Raw genomic sequence first — 16,525 nt, 5'->3', positions numbered from 1 at the left:
CCGCAGGGAGAATGGAGCCGGGGCCGGATCTTCTCGGAGATCCCCAGCTCCCGGGGTGGATGCGGGCAGGCTCGGCGCCACCGGCTCGCTTCCACCCCAGCGCCTGACTCCCAGCCCGCGCCCGCCGCGCAGGGCCGGGAGCGGGGGCGGGGAGCGGGCGGGCCCCGAGGGGCGCAAGTCCCACCCCCGGGGCGGCGCCGGGCGCGGGGAGTGTCAGGAAGAGGAAGAGCGCGCCAGAGGCGGTGCGGGCGCGCGGCGAGCGAGCAGGGGCCGGCCAGGGCGATCGCCGCGCGGGCCACCATGGCCACGGACGAGCTGGCCAGCAAGCTGAGCCGGCGGCTGCAGATGGAGGACGAGGGCGAGGGCGGCGGCGAGACCCCCGAGCAGCCCGGCCTGAACGGGGCGGCGGCGGCGGCGGCGGCCGGGGCGCAGGACGAGGCGGCCGAGGCGCTGGGCAGCGCGGACGACGAGCTGAGCGCCAAGCTGCTGCGGCGCGCCGACCTCAACCAGGGCATCGGCGAGCCCCAGTCGCCCAGCCGCCGCGTCTTCAATCCCTACACCGAGTTCAAGGAGTTCTCCAGGAAGCAGATCAAGGACATGGAGAAGATGTTCAAGCAGTGAGTGCCCCCACCACCACCCCGCCGGCCGCTTCGGGCCCCCACCCCGATCCCGCGCCGCCGCGGGACCCCTCCTGCCCGCCTAGCTCCCCGAATCCCCGCACATCAGGGATGGGGACCTGGCGGCCCCTTCCAGATAAACACGAGCTGCAGAACCCTCCACCCCACCAGGCGAATGGGTCTGGGCATCCCCAGGCCCTGGGTCGCTACCCCTCCTCTGGGAGACGCCGCCCCCGGTGCACCAGACACATGCACAGGAGTGGGGGACCCGGCGGCTCCTTCTAGATCATCACGAGCCCGGGGAGCCCCCACTACCCCTGCTTACATGGCTCTGAACACTCCGGGTCGCTGGCCTAGGACCTGCCCTGTTAGTGACGTCCCCCCCACCATCTGACACTGAGACTGAGGACTCCCTAGGCGTCCCTTCCGCCCCCCACAAGCTACTCGAACTCCCACCCCCACCCCAACACACACCCCAGCTCCTCAGCAAAGATAACCCTACCCTGCACCCCATGCCACGCACATTCCTCACCTTGGGGTCTCTTCATTCCCTCTGCCTGTCTCAGATCCCATCCCCCTCCCCCTGTAGTTATTCAGCACCTGGTAGCAAACTATGATCAAAACCCTTCAGCCCCTCCCACCCCTACCCCCTCCACTCTGTTAGCCAGGACCCTGAACCTTGACCTCCGGTGGTCTCCCTAGGGAGGGACCCCTCAGTCCCTGCCCCTCCCCATTTTGCAGGTATGTGCAACTTCTCCCCCCCCCCCCAAATATCTCCTAAGGGCTCAGTCCCCTCCTCTCCCCACACACTGCCCCTCCCTCCTCTTGCCCTCACCCCAACACCCACCCAGCCGATTTGCCATCACTGCCCCCCTGCTTCCTGTCAGAAAGTCTCATCTCTCCTCACCCCCTCCCCTGTGCCCTCCTGGCTACTGTGTGTCCCCTTCCCGCCCCACACACAGGGTCCCAGATGCCCACACCTTCCTCACTTCCCAGTTGCTCTCAGCCTTACCCCTCACTCCACATAGTACCACACCTGTGTTCTCAGCAGGTTGGACAGGCACCCTGGTGGGTGGACTTAGCCCTTCCCCCTCAAAGAAACACCCTTACTATCTCTGTTGAAGGAGAGAAAGGGTGCCAGGTCCCCTCTGGTCATCCCTGATTCAACCCCGTTGGGATTGAGATGGTCAGCCACACTCCCCTCTAGCCCCCCTCCCTTCAGCACCCTTCCCACGTCCTGTCCTGCCCTTGGCTTCTGGAGGGGACCCAGCCCAGGAGTCCTGGTCTGGAGTGGATCTGGGAGGAAGTGGAGACCAGGTCTAGGGTGGAGGAGTCAGGAGGTCTCTGGCCGGGGACAAACAGCCCAAGGCCAGGGAGGGGTGCCGGCCCGCCTTGCCCGGAGGTAGAGCCGGCTGGGGCTGTGTCTCAGCCACAGACAGCTGGCTGTCCAGCCGGCGAGCAGGAAGCCCAAGAAGGTGGGGTTTTGCAACCTCCGAGCTGGATAAAGCTCTTCCCACTTCTCGCACTTGCTGCAGCTGCTGCTTCTGCATTTGGCCCCAACCACACAGGGGAAGAGGTTTCTGGTTCCCAGGCCTGGAGGGCTGGGTGCCCCCTACTTTTCTAGGGGCCCTCCTGGGGGGAAACAGTCCTTGACTCCCCTCTGGGCCTCTGCATGCCGGTCCCGGCGGCTGCCTCTTTGACTTGTTGGGAGTTCTAAAGTTTCTTCCCAGCCACAGATTGGCACGGTCAGGAAAACAAGGAAATCGCCCAACAAGGAAATTTCCAGGATTTCCAGGAGGTGAAGATTTCCCAAATTCTGGCAGGAATAGATTGACAGTTCCTTGAGCCCAGGATGGGGTGTTGCTTCCCTGTCTGGAACTTCCTTGTAGAGGCTGCCCGGAGTGCAGGCGAGGTCACTCAGCGCCGCCCAGATCCCTGCATCAGTGGCATCAAGGCACTAAGGAGCTCATTGCTTCTCTGAGCCACGGGGCCATCATTGCCATGGCACAGTTGGGGAGTTTGGGCACAGACGTAACTTGTCAGGATCAGAACCCACCGGGTCTCTGATTCCAAAACCCATGTTCTTCCTTTCCGTGTTTCCCGTCACAGCCATCGGCTTCCACGTGGGAAAACACACTCCTCCAACACCCCTTCCATGTTCATGGGTGATTTTCTGCCTGCGAGCCCACCCAGCACCAGCCCCCTCCTTTCCCCTGGAGCCCTCCTTGTCTTGGGGTTCCACAGCATCCCTCCCCGCCCCCCCCCCCAAGAAAAACATGAGCTGGTTGGGAGAGCCCAGCTGCCCGCAGAGCAGGGCCCTGGGGCCGGGGCTGGGGGGAGTGGTCTGCGTTTGCAGAACAAGCTGGCTTTTTGCAGAGGCTGGTTTTGGTGTTAGTTTGAGGAGAACTTTGGTGAAGTTTGGGGGAGTGGAACCCTGGCAGGCCGCCTCTTGGCCCCGCTGCTGCTGGCTGCTGGGGGCGTTGGGAGGGGTGAGGGGCAGGAAGGGGCCAGGGAGCTGGACTTCTAGGGAAGGAAGTGCTGCCCGCCGGGGGCCCTGGCCTGAATGGAAAGCTGCAGATTTTGTATTCAAGGAAACAAGGCTTCACTGTGCCAGCCGAGCCCAGCCCGCCCAGTCCGGTGGTGAGCAGCCAACAGCCAGGCTCTCGTGGAGGACAAAACCCCCGTTCTGCTTCTGCTGCCTGAGAGGGGCTGCAACCCGCTGGGTCCCAGCAGGGCCTCAGGACCGCAGCCAGGGCTCTGCTGAGCGACTTCCACCCTGGTCCCCAGCTCCCGGGCAGGGAGGGGGGTCCGGCCGTCCACCAGAGCCCCGTGCAGGGGACGGGAGGTCAGAGGGAGCTGGGAGCCGGCCTTTCCTTGGTGGCCAGGAGCCTGGGCGTCTTGTGCCTCTACCCCTGAGTTACCTAGTGTGCCTGCTCTCCCTGGGCCTCAGTCTTCCCACCTGTAAAGGAGCATGCTCTCTCTGATTATTCGCAAAGGGGATTCGGCAGTGACCTTATTACCGAGGGGTCCTGAGCCCTTCTAGGTGGCAGAACTGCCTCCCAGGGTCTTGCAGTCCATCCATTCCGTGTTCGTCAGCAGATGCTTCCTGAGGAGGGAGGTGGGGGAGAGTGAAGGGGACGGGGAACATGGGCTCTCCACCCCCATCACTGACCTCACGCCACAGCCATGCGGGTTCCAGCAGGGACAGACCTTGAGGGTTGCCTCCAGCCCTTCTCCCCATTTTACAGAAGAGGAAACTGAGACCCAGAAAGGTGTAGTGATTTGCTTGGGGTCCCAGGGAGGTTTTCAGTGGCTGAAGCAGAGCGCCCTTGTCTGGACAGCGGGGACAATGGTGCCCACTTCTGGGGCTGAAGCTCCGAGGAGGTGACGCATGTAGGGCTCGGGCACAGGGCCGGCACGTGGGCGCACCGCGTCAGTGGAGCCTGGACAATCAGTCCTCCCTCCCTGTGCGGGCTCAGGCTGCGTCCACTGTCTCTCATCCACCCTCTCCCCACCCCCACCCCCACCCCAGGGCTGTCTCAGGAACCTCCAGGCAAGGGGGGAAGGCGTGGCCCCAGAGAACGTCAAGGGGGCCCCTCTGGGCTGGCAGCAGCCTGCGTAGGACTCGGCAGGGTTTTGTAAGCCGAGACCTGCCAGAGACGTAGGCAGCGTGTAATTCTGAACCGGCTGTGGAATCGGAGGAAGATGCCCTAGTTCCCTGCCTCGCCCAGCCCCGTCCCCAGCCACCTTATCTCATGACCCCTTGCGTCAGAGGCAGGCTTCCCTCTCCTGGACTCCACTTCCCTCCCACCCCGCCCTCCCTCCTCTTCACCTGCTCAGATCCTTGCCGCTCACAGCTCCTCCCCTCCTCTTCCTGGAAGGCAGTGTGGTGCAGTGGTTAGGGCAAGGGCCTTTGGACTCTGCGGCGCTGGGTCCTGGGACGGGACACTGAACCCTTCCTGAGCCTCAGTTCCTCACCCCAGAACAGGGAGAGTCACGGCACGCCCCTCACAGGGGTGGCACGTAGTACTTAACCCAGAGCTTGGCACGAAGTAAGTCCTATCACCATCAGCCCCAGCCCTAGCGGTGGTTGTCTGAGCTGTCACCCAGCTGCCTCCGCCTACCCCCAGGGAGCTCCTGGGCTGGCAGCGAGCCTCCTGCTTCGGGCCAGAGTGACAGGTACCCAGCAAGGCAGACGCCCCTGCTGACAGACGCTCTGATTGACAGCTCCACGTGGCTTTGATAAATAGCAGAAATGGGGACAGGAATTCATTATCACGTAGTTACGCGGAAGGCAGGTGGCGGAAAAGGGGGAAGAGCAGACAGCGGCTCCGGAGTGGTACAAAAGCGGCACTCCGACGCCCGATCGGATGCCCAGCGTCTCCGAGCCTCAGTTTCCCCCGGGGCTGCAGAACGTGCCAGGTGAAGTTCTGAGGATTAAGTTCCAAAAGTCTTAAGCCTTTGTAGAGTCCACCATGGGGTCTGGTCTGTGGGTCTTGGGGAGCATAGGTGGTGATTCTGGAAAACCTCGAGTCCCCTCTTTGGATCACTCATCTAACAGACGTTACATTAAGGTCCCGCTGTGTGCAGGTCCCAGCCAGAAACTACGGGAAGAACCCCGTTCCTGCCCTCGAGGAGCCTAAAGACTCAGAGAGCAGCGTGTATAGGGGGGCCTTTGGGGAGAGAGGATGGCCACTGGGCTCGAGATGGGAGGTTCCATTTCTCTATTTCTCCCGCGAGCACTGGAAGTCCTAAGGGAATGCCGTGACGCTGGCTCTCCTCAGCCAGTCTGCCTCCACACCCTCTCCCTGTTCAAGGGAGCCCCCAAGGCCAGTTACTCCCAGAGGAGCCTGTGTGTGCTATTTCAGAAACGGAATTTAATCCTCACTCCCACACAGCGAGGTGCGTCCTGTCCTTGTGATCCCCATTTGCCAGATGAGGACATTGAGGCTCAAGGCGGTGGCAGGATTAGAACCAGGCCCGGGGACCTCCAGAGGCCGCGTGAGGGCTGTGTTTATGGTTGGGGGACAGGGGGACTTTCAGAGCCTCAGGGGGAGACCCTCTGGGGGATGCAGAGGTTGGGACCTCCCACCAGCAGCAGCCAGAAGCTTGACTCTCTGGGGAGAGAGGATTTCCAACCTCAGTGTTCGCCCTCTGCTCGCCCTCCTTCCCTCTGGCTCTGAGTCACCTTTCTCCTCCCCCGGGGACTTTTAGTTCCCGTTTGGTTGGCACCTTCCCTTCCCGGCAGCCTTCTCTCCTCCCTGCCCTCTGGGCCCAAGGCCGGCTTGCTGTCCAGGCTCTGGGAGGCCAGGGCCTGCTGCCTCAGGCAGGTTAAAGGCCTTTCCTGCAAGGGGAGCCCAGCCCAGCAGAGGAGGGAGTCTCTGCCACCTCATCAGGGACGGTCCCACACCCTCCAGCAGCTGAGTTCCCGCTGGCTGCCGGGCAGCCTTCTGCTGCGCTGACTTCTGCTTTCCAAGGCCTGCAGAGAAGTGGGGGTTCCATGCCAGGAAGGAGGCCCCCCTCCCCGCCCCCCTGCCCACCCCGGGTTCCTGGCCTGTGTGGAGACCCAGCTCCAGCACTCCGCCTTCCTCTGATTGAAAGGGCCACTCCTTTCCAGGCGCTGTATCTCTTTAACACCCCGTGAGATTCTCATCACCCATTTCACCGATAAGCAGACTGAGCCTCCAGGAGCCTCACATGACTTGTCCAAAGCATGAGACAGGACTTGAAATCAGGTCCGCCTCCACGCCAAGTCCCTTGCTCCCAGGGGACCCAGATAGAGCAGCACCCGCATCGCTCGGGAGCTGGTAGAAACGCAGGTGCCCAGGTGCCGCCCCAGATCTACTGGATCAGAATCTGCATTTTAACCAGATCCACCGGGTGTGCATGTTGTTAAGAGCGGGCAGGGAGGGAGGCGGTTTAGGGTGAGCTGGCAGGAAACCCACCGCTGACACTAGGGGTGGAGGGTGTTGCCCCTCCCGGGCCAGTGTGAAGTGGTTGAGCCCCCACTTAGGATGCTCCCCAGCCCCGACAGCCCCCAGCAGGTTGCCATCAGCCTCGGGTCTCCCACTTGATCCTCAGAGCAGCACACGCCCACGCGCACACACCCTTGGCTGACGCAGGGCAACAGGTTACCTTTCAGATCCTGCAGATAAGACAAGAGGAAGTGGTGAGCAGCTGGGTTTTCCCTGCATGAGTCAGGCAGTCTCTGGTGGGGGCGTGAGGAACGGATGGGCACTGCCAGGCCGTCATCACCCACATGAGCGCATCCACCCCCGTGGGGGGGAGGCCGCAGGGCCAGGCTGGCTGTATGGAATAGCAAAGCCAGGATTTCTCTCTCTGGCAGAACTTTCCTGCCCCAAGGGACCTAGGTTCCCATTTCCTAGGACAAAGAGTAGAGGCCTAGGAGCTACTGGGACCTCCCCAGACAAGATGGGGGAGGACCAGGTCTGTGAATGCTGAGACCAAAGCCGGGTGGGCCTGGGGGGCAGGGGGACGGGGAGAGGGGTTCTTGGTCCATGAACACCGCCTCCAGTTGTCTGTCTTCCTGGACTCCCGTGGGCAGAGGGCCATCAGCAAAGGCCTAGGACAGGGATCAGAAGAGACAGATTGGGGTCCCCTGTGCTCCCAGACCAACTGCTCCTGCCTTCCCCTTGTGCAGTAGCTGCCATAGCTCCTCACCTGCCATCGGGCTGTGCAGCACAGCTGACGAATGGGGAGGGTCGTGTGTGAGGGTCAGCTTTCTACTGCAGTTCCTAAGCCAAAACGGGCTGCCTGAAGGAGGCAGGGAGCCTCCCGTCCTCCGTATATTTAAGCGGGAAAACCACATTTAGAATCCGACCCTCACAAATGGCTACATGAAGTGGCCTCCAGCATCCCTGCCCCAACCTGGGCTTCTCTGCTACAGGGTCTGTAGGCGTCAGAATGCAGCACAGCCGTTAAAAGTGCGTGTTTTCCAACAGGCCAGGGTTCGGACCCCAGCTCTGTTCTTGTGAACTGTGGCTTCAGCCAAGTCGCTTCCACCCTGAGCCTCAGTCTCTCCATCTGTAGTATGGGGATATTTATGCCTGCTTCACAGAGTTCTTGTGAAGATCTGGTTCAGGACACTGGCACAGTGCCTGGCACATAGTAAGTGCTCAGTAAAGAGCAGACACTAATAATATTCTTATGAAATGGGGACAGTACTGCGCACCCCCATGACTCCTGGTTATCAGAACCAGGGGTGGGGGCCGGGGGGGGGGGAGAAGCAGCCGGCTGGTGGGACCTGCTCTTCCCAAAGGGCAAAGTCCGCCTGGGTGGTGCCCGCTGTGCCACTTTCAAGGACGGATGGGAGGGGATTTTGTCACCAGCATCCGGGGCAGCAGCTGCCGCCCTCCCTGTTGAGAACTATTCAGGGGGAGGCGGGGAGGAATGTGGGCACGGTGCCAGGTGCAGCCACCTCCCTCCAGCGCTGGAGAAAAGTGCTGAGCTCCCAGCCCGGGAGCTTTGTTGCCAGTCTCGCCAATGGAATTGGGCCTCCCAGGCAGGCCCCACGCCCGGCTCTCAGCCCAGCCTCCCCTAGCCCTGCAAACTTGAGAATTCAGGACCCTCCATGGGACCAGGAAGAAGAGGGAGGCAGGCAGGGAGGACAGATTTTGGAATCTTGCCATCTGCCAACTGGGTGACCCTGGGCTGGTTGCTGCCCGCTCTGGACCCCAGTGTCCCCACATAACATGAAGGGGGTAGACCAGGCTATTCAGATGGCTCTGCTGTGCCAACTCTTTCCCTGGATCCTCTGAGCCACCTGCGGCCTCCGTTCCAGCTCAGGGAGCGGGCTGATGGATGAGAGGCCCTCCCCAGCCAGGGGGATGCCTGTTGCCCTCCCGCCTAGAACATGGTTCTCTCCTGTGTGGCCAGTCGCCCACCTGCTGTGGCACAATGACAGTCTCTGCCTTCGTCACGTCACTTCCCTCCCTGTAGGGGGAGGGACAGGAGAGTACTCTAGGGCTGGGACTCCTCTCTCCCTCTGCCCAGCACGAGTGTGAAGGACTGTGTCCTGCTGTCTTTCCACCTCCCCCGGGGGCGGGGTCTTTGAGTCAGGCCTAGTGGGGGAAGTGGTGGGACCTTCAGAGGAGGGGGAGATGCTGGAGGGACCTCGGGGACATCTTGTCCACCCCCTGCCTCCCGGCCAGTCTACCACAGGCATGTCCGCCCAGCCATGCCCCATCAGGCCTGGTACCAGGGGAGAAGCGGTTGTAATTTTGATTATCATTAATGTTATTGTCACCATTATGTGCAAAGTACTTAACATAGTGTCTGGCTCTCAAAAGGTTCTCAATGGCCACTGTTATTATAATGACATTAGCAGCTTTCAAGCACTTACTGTGTATGAGGCGTTTTATATCTCTAATCTCATTTAATCTTTGATCCTAAAGGTAGATATGAACAATAATAGATTTATTTTATTTTTTAAATTATTTATTTGTATTCATTAAGTGCTTACCATAGGCCTGGATCTGTGCGAAGGGTCTCTTTTAACCCTTTCCTCAGTCCTGAGACGGGTCCTCTGATACCCAGGATGGGGAAATTGAGGTTTTCAGGGACAGGTGATTTGACCAGGGTCACCCAGCCAGCAGGTGGTGGGTCAGAGGTTCAGACCCAGGTCAGTCTCAGCAGAGTTGATGTGAGCGCAAACCTTCAAGGTCATCTTCAGGTTAACCCTGGTACCTGGCTGAGCCCCCACCCACGTCAGAGCCCAGGGCACATGTGGGTGCCCGCTCTCCGGGGATCTCATGGGAACAGCCTTCTCCGATGTCACCTCTGGGAGCCCAGCTCCCACCCTGACCTCCATCACCGTCCCCCCCCCCCCCCCCCCCCCCCGCTTGGCTATCAATCCACTGGCACTTTGGCCAGTCCCTGCATTGCCCCCTTGGGGGCTGGAGCCTGCCCAGGATGGAGCCCAGGCTCAGTAATTGATCGACCTTTGATTGATGCCGGCGGCGGTTCAAGCTGTGGTTTAGGCTGCAGCCCAGGCAGGCCCAGGAGCTGCCAGAGACCAAGAGATCCAGAGCCCAAGTTTCCGTCCAAGTTTGGACACTTTATCTGCACTTCCTCTGAACCGGAGCCGCCACTGGCTGCGGGAGCAGTAAATAAAGCTGGGCTCAGGAGAGGGTGGGGTGGCGGAGAGTGGAGTGTGGGAATCAGAGGGAGGGGGTTCAAATCCCCGGCCTGCTGGTTCTCGGGCCAGTGCCTTCACCTCCACAGCCCTGGTTCCCTCCTCAGTCCCATGGGGACATACTGCTGACCTCCCAGGATGGCTGAGCGCAGGGGGTGTAAAGAGAACGTGCCTGCTACGTAGTAGGAGCTTGCTCAAGGTAACTACATCTTGTTATAGGGGTGGCGGCTGCCATTTCTGGAGCCAGCTCTGTATGCAGGTGCTGAGTGCCGGCGTGTATGAAGCCAGCCCTCACAGTGACCCTGTGCGAGTCGCCAGGATGGCAGGGGGTCTCAGCCTTGGCTGGAGGCTCATATGGCACCGGCTGCCGGAACCCAGGCAGCCTGCACTGGCCCTGGCATGCCCCTGACCTTCATTGGAGCCCAAGTTCAGGAAGCAGTAGGAGCCTTGTTTTCCTAGGAGGGGGGTCCCTAGGAAAGCTGATGTCCTCGCCAGGCTGTTTCCAACCTGTCACTAAGGGCCACGCAGCGGCCGCCCAGCCCCTTCCCAACTGGCAAACAGGCTCCAAAGAGGGAAGGAGGGGCCGCTGCCTTGCCCCCCAAAAGGTTCCTCCAGCTCTAAGTAGAGCCTGGACCATGGGATCATGGGCCTGCCCAACCCTCCAGACTCCCACAACCCTCTACACACCCGCATCTGCTTCCAGCCCAGCTATGGCCACTACCCTAGGGACCGCTGGCCCGTCTGTCCCCATTCCACCCGCCCGCATGGTGGGGAGGAGGCCGCAGGACCCTGTGTTCCCTGCGCCGCACCATTTCCAACCACTGACTCACTTGCTCGGGAACTATTTATACCCCTCGCACAAATGCTCCGCTCAGCGCTCCAGGCAGGCGTCTCTGTTCTGCTGGCAGCCCCAGGACATGCGGAGGGGGCTGGGCCCAGAGCAAATGTGCGGGTTTATGAGCCTGACGTGTTGTGGGGGGAGGGGATAGGCCAGCTCTTTGTTTCACTGCTGTGTGACCTTGGGCAGGACACTGAACCTCTCTGAGCCTCCATTATAAAATACGTGCTTTTTAAAAAATTTTTTTATTGATTTCAGAGAAGAAAGGAGAGGGAGAGAGAGGCAGAAACATCAATGATGAGAGAGAATTATTAATTGGCTGTCTCCTGCACGCCCCCGGGGATGGAGCCCGCAACCCGGGCATGTGCCCTGACTGGGAATCTAACCGTGACCTCCTGGTTCAGAGGTGGATGCTCAACCACTGAGCCATGCCGGCCGGGCAAAAATAAGGTTATTTTGAGAATTAAGTAAAATAGAGTATGTCAAGTTCCTGGCACAAGGACAGATTTCAAAGAATGGTTGCTGTTAGATGTCCGAAGTCGTGTGAGGTTCGTGTGTAACCAGAGAAGGGAAGGGGGCCGGGAGCCCTGAGGAGGGCAGAGGATGGAGATGTGTGTTTAGGTAGCCATGTCCAGTCTTCAGCACAGGTTTCTGGAACGCAGCCCCTCGTCACCCAGCCAGCTTGAGGCCTTGGGGACGGCACCAGGTTTCTTTGGGCTCAGAAGGCCCATCTTCCCAGCCGAGACCACCCCCAGCCCCGCAGGAGGCAGGCAGGCCGTGTCTGCTTAGCCCGATAGAGGGCCCGGCTGGTCTGTGCGAACAGCACCCACGTCTGCCGAGCTGCGCGCTCCACGGCAGCGCCTCCCCCGCCCGGGGCCCCCGGCCAGGTCTGGAGGCCAGCTCCCACCCAGGCTCCTACACAGGAGGCCAGTTGAGAGGGACGCTTAGACTCCACTCCCACCCCATCCTGTCTGTGCCGGGTGCTGGGTGGTAGAAAGAGACCTGAACCGTCATCTAATCACAGCTCGCTGCAGGCGCCCTGCACAGCTCGGTCCCTGAGCACACCCAGCCGCCCCTGGGAAAACGACTAGTGGCCCTCCCTCCTGTGACCTCTGGGCCTGCCCTGTGACACGTGGCACCTTCTGCCTCCCTCCTGGGAGGGGGTATGGATAGGAGAGAGATGGGGCAAGATGCCCCCAGGTAACCCTGAAAATGGTCAGTGAGTGCTAACATGAGAGCCCACCCCACCCCCCAATCCGTACCCCCATGGTATTGCGAACTTCTTCTCCCTGCTTGTTCATATGTCATGCAGGACAGAGGGGCTATGGTTTCAGTTTCCTTGTACAGCAGGCTTGCCCAAAACAGTACTGTTAAACATGCAGGAGGCTACCAGGCCATGTAGTGAGTTCCCCATCATCAGAGGTAACCAAGCACTAGTTGGGCCATAGATCAGGACCCCGCCTGGGCTGAGGTCCCCTTCAGCTGTGAGGGGATGACATGTTGGTGGGAGGTGCCCTCTGAGCCCTGGCGCTCTGGCTTGTGACCGCTCTGCCTGGTCCAGTCTGCCGTGTCAGGACGTCCTTAGGCCTGTCTCCTTGTGCTCACAGATACGATGCCGGCCGGGATGGCTTCATCGACCTGATGGAGCTGAAGCTCATGATGGAGAAACTTGGAGCCCCCCAGACCCATCTGGGCCTGAAAAACATGATCAAGGAGGTGGACGAGGACTTTGACAGCAAGCTCAGCTTCCGGGAGGTAAGACCCCCTTTGCCATGGAGTGGCATTGTCCTTGAACACAGGGGGTTTGTCTTCAGTGAGGAGGGGCATCCATGTCGTCCTGTCGTGAGCACTTTCGGAGTGACTTCTGTATACCCGGCCCTGTGGGGGCTCTGGGGGTGCAGCGAAGGCCCTGTGCCCCACCGGTCCTAGAGTGTAGAGTGGGAGAAGCCAGCGTGAAATGGCACGCTGCTGTGACTCAGGAGGAGAGAGGGGCAGGCGGAGGGAGCGACGGGTGCTGCAGGTCCGAGAGGAGCTGAGGACTGGGGCACTTCGCACTCCGGATCTCGCTCAGCCTCACTCTGAGACGGACGGGCAGGCCTGTCCTGTGGAGGGGGGCAGGCCCCCACCAGTGGCAGTGACCCCAGGCAGCATAGGGTTAAATGCCAGCAAACGGGGCGCGACGGGGGGGGGGGGGGGGGGGGGGCGGGTGGCCTCCAAAGAGCAAGGGCCAGGCCTCGGAGAACTAGCAGGCAGCATAGAGGAGGCGGGGCAAGAGAAAGGGCCGGGCAGTACAGGATAAGGGTTTGGACTCAGGACATGTGTTCAGATCCCTCGTCCATTTCTGGGGCTGAGATTTGGGGCCGGTTTCTTCTCGTCCCTGAACCTTCCTCATTCTGTGAAGTGGACACCGTCATGTCCTGTTAGGACTCAGTCAATGGGATGTAGAGTGAATTAGTCTGGGGAACGTTGGAGACTACGTTAAGAGGTAACCCCAGGCCGAGGATCAAGACTCTTGATAGCAGCTGAGTGTGGACAAGCAGGCCTGCCGTAGCCCCGCATCCTGGGAGGGCAGGAGCTGGGTCCCCTAGTCTCCCATTGTGCAGATGGGCAGACCGAGGCCCAGAGCGGAAAGGCAGAACCCAGACCTCCGGCCCCCAGGCCCGTGAGCACACCTCCTTCCTCCCAGGGAGGCCGGGCTGGGGCTGGGTGGCTCCTTTCCCTCTCGCCCTGACCCCCCTGCTTTCCTCCCCGCGGCAGTTCCTCCTGATTTTCCGCAAGGCGGCGGCTGGGGAGCTGCAGGAGGACAGCGGGCTGCACGTGCTGGCCCGCCTCTCCGAGATCGACGTGTCCACCGAGGGCGTCAAGGGGGCCAAGAGCTTCTTCGAGGCCAAGGTGAGGAATGGGAGGAAGTACCGAGCCCAGGGTGCCCCCCTGACCCCGGCTCAAGGTCGGGGGTGGCCCGGGGTGTAATGGGCCCTGGGTTAGCTCGAGGGTCAGCAACCCTTCCTGCCCTGAGAGGCTGCAGAGGGAGATGGGGAGCTGACGCCCAGGCTGATCCTTTCCCGCTGCCCCGGGGGTGGGTGAGGGTGTGTGTGTTTTTGAAGAGGGGACAGTGGCCCCTGGCCACTAACTCAGGACTGGGCCTTAAACGGGAGGCCCAGAGACAAGAGAGCAGGCCCAGAAACACCCACTGGCTCTGGGGCCTGTGGGAGACATTGGCCTCCCCTGGAGGAAGTATGGCGCACCCCAGAGGCCACTTACATGCACAGCACCCTTTCAGCACACGCTCAGATGGAGGGGACCGTGGTTCCTGGGTCCTGCCCTCCTAGGGCCGGGATGCCCACCTTCCCTGGTTTCTCCCTCTTCCCATGTTAGCCAAGGACATTCCTTCAAAGGTCGCCTTCCGCCTCCTTCTGGGCTTCTGGGGCTGAGGGGGTGTTCAGGTCCATTGGGGGACCCTGTGCAGCTGTCTCCCCGGGACAGGAGACAGGTTAACGATGCAGCATCAGAAGCCCCCACGTATAGGACCATGCTGTGCAGCAGCCGCTGAACCTGTGTTCTCTCTTTCAACAAATCCACGAGGTCAGAGTTATCGAGCATCAGGCTCTAAATGGAGAAACTGAGGCTCCAGAAGTGACTGTAGAGCCCAGCCCAGGGTAGTGAGAGAGGGGAGCTGTGAGGGCATTGCTGGGCGGGCCCCAGAGAAAGCCCACGTGGAGCCGTGGAGACCCCTGCAGCCCTCAGCCATCTCCTCCTCCCTCCACCCAGGTCCAGGCCATCAACGTGTCCAGCCGCTTCGAGGAGGAGATCAAGGCGGAGCAGGAGGAGCGGAAGAAGCAGGCGGAGGAGATGAAGCAGCGGAAGGCGGCCTTCAAGGAGCTGCAGTCCACCTTCAAGTAGCCGGGGCTGGGCCCGACCGCCTGGCTCTGGCCCGGAGCCCAGTCTGGCTGGCGAGGGAGGTTGTGGGGGGGCAAAGTGGAGGCTGAGCTGGGGTCCTCCCTGTGTCTGAAGGGACCATACTGAAACCTACAAACGTCTGTGAACACAGCCCGTCGAGGGCCTTGCGGGGGTGGCCTGGCCTCTCCCGCTCTCTGCCACGTTCCTGAGGCCGTGCCCCCAGCGCTGGCTCCCGGCCTGGCCCAGCCCCCCCTGCGTCCCCGCCTCTCTTGCACCCCTGGCTGTCCCCTGCCTGCTCCAGCGCTGCTCTCTGCCCGTGAGCCTGCCCGCCACCCACGCCTCTCCCGGCCACCTCCTCCCCTGCCCAGAGGCCACCTGCCCTTAACCGGCAGGCTGCACCGCCCCTTCCTAGATGCGGGGGAGCGACAGATGGCAAGAATTTCGGCTGGCTCGTAGAGGGGGACCTCAGGGTGCTCCATGCCCTGCACCTGTTCCTCCAGCCCCGCCTCCTCCCTGCTGGCATAGAGTGGGGCAGGGGAAAGGCTTCTATTTTTGTGAAGGGACCCAGGCCCTGGCACCCCACGCAACCCCAGTGCTCGGCCCAGCCAGGCAGGGTGAGGGGACAGCTGTGTCAATCTACCTCACTCTCGCAGCCGTGGCAGGGAAGGCTCTGGGGGCAGAACACCACCTAGTTCCCCGGGGACAACCTGAGGGTCCCAGGGGGCTCTGGAGAGAGCGGGGAGGGAGGTCAGGGGGGCCCCTCACAGGAAGGAAACCAGCGACGTCTCCGCTCTCCAGGAGGCGCCCAAGAAGTGCTTTAAGCGGTTTGCACGGACCAGGCCGTGGGGAGCAGGGCACCTCCCTGGGCCTTTCACACCCTCCTTCCGCCTTGTCACCAGCGACGGGACTATCCTGTCACCCCCCACCCCGAGGAAGCATGGGGACCCCCGCCTCCCTGTGCCGCCGGCCCGGTCCCGCGCAGCCCCCATGTGCTTGCTCACGTGTGTGCGTGTCTGTGTGTGTCTGTTGCTGTGTCGTGAAGCTGTGCCCGTCACCCAGTCCCAACCAGCGAGTGGCCACCGAGGCCACCGTTATGCAACTTTCAGTGTGTGTCAGGACAGCGTCCCTGCTGTTCGGGCCCGACAACTTTATTTTAGTAAAGACGCCCCAAGAGTCTAAGAAGCTCCCGTCGGACATGCAGAGGTTTTATTTTTTTGGCCTTAGAATCTACGGAAACTCGGGGCACTGACCCCCCGCGGCGGCCCTGGCCCTGGATTGCGTTTGCCTTAGCGGATCTGTTTACACAGATGAATATAAGAAGTTCTTTTTCTTTGGCTTATTGCTTTTTTTTCTCTCTCTCTCCCTTCTCACTCCTCCCCACCCCCCAAAGAGCTACTTCTTCATTCGGTGGTACAATTATTTTTTTTTAACTAAAGTAAGATAAAAATTCTATATTCTTACGTGCGTGTGGTTCTTGTCGGTTGGTGGGGAGGGAGGGAGGGAGTGGGGAGGGGGAGCGGGCTGAGGTCGCCGGGGTGCCCGGGGGCTCCTGGGTCATGTCAGAAGCCAGGGATGAGGGACCCTTCCTAATGGGAGAGGCGGAGTCTGATGTCCACCTGCTGTCGCTGGATGCAGATTAACTCATTTAATCCTCACAGCCAGCCCATGGCGGGGGTGCTATTTCTTTCCCAGACAAGAACAGGGAGACCCAGAAAATGTCCCACAGGCACACAGGCAAGCAGGGTGCAGGCCAGGGCCACTGAGCCCCCAGCCCATACCCCCAGCCAGTTCAGGGGGGGGGCATACATGTCCATGGGGCCGTGGTGCACATCACTGTGGCTGGAAGTGGCATCAAAGCCATCGAGATTCTAGCCCAGGGGTCCTCAAACTTTTTAAACGGGGGGCCAGTTCACTCCCTCAGATCGTTGGAGGGCCGGACTATAGTTTAAAAAAAACTATGAACAGATTCCTGTGCACACTGCACATATCTTATTTTGAAGTAAAAAAACAAAACGGCAA

At 60.9% G+C, this 16,525-nt stretch overlaps 1 protein-coding gene across 1 annotated transcript; it reads left to right on the top strand.

Moving 5' to 3' along the window:
* The first annotated feature begins 220 nt into the window (after positions 1-220).
* Positions 221-15,958, top strand: EFHD2 (EF-hand domain family member D2). Its single transcript, XM_079776895.1, has 4 exons — positions 221-617; positions 12,217-12,364; positions 13,367-13,501; positions 14,378-15,958. Exons 1-4 carry the CDS (start codon positions 301-303, stop codon positions 14,507-14,509), a joined length of 732 nt encoding a protein of 243 aa, XP_079633021.1. The 5' UTR covers positions 221-300; the 3' UTR covers positions 14,510-15,958.
* Positions 15,959-16,525: the final 567 nt, after the last annotated feature.

The sequence above is a fragment of the Cnephaeus nilssonii genome, assembly GCF_951640355.1.
Source record: "Cnephaeus nilssonii genome assembly, chromosome: 7".
NCBI classification, from domain to species: Eukaryota; Metazoa; Chordata; class Mammalia; order Chiroptera; family Vespertilionidae; genus Cnephaeus; species Cnephaeus nilssonii.
The sequence above is the reverse complement of the archived record's forward strand: the minus strand, read 5'-3'. Positions and strand labels throughout refer to the sequence as shown.

Coding starts and splice junctions, on each gene's coding strand:
- EFHD2 (XM_079776895.1), top strand. CDS start 301: ATGGCCACGGACGAGCTGGCCAGCAAGCTGAGCCGGCGGCTGCAGATG. Junction 12,365..13,366: donor GCAAGCTCAGCTTCCGGGAG/GTAAGACCCCCT, acceptor TCCCCGCGGCAG/TTCCTCCTGATTTTCCGCAA. Junction 13,502..14,377: donor AGAGCTTCTTCGAGGCCAAG/GTGAGGAATGGG, acceptor CCCTCCACCCAG/GTCCAGGCCATCAACGTGTC.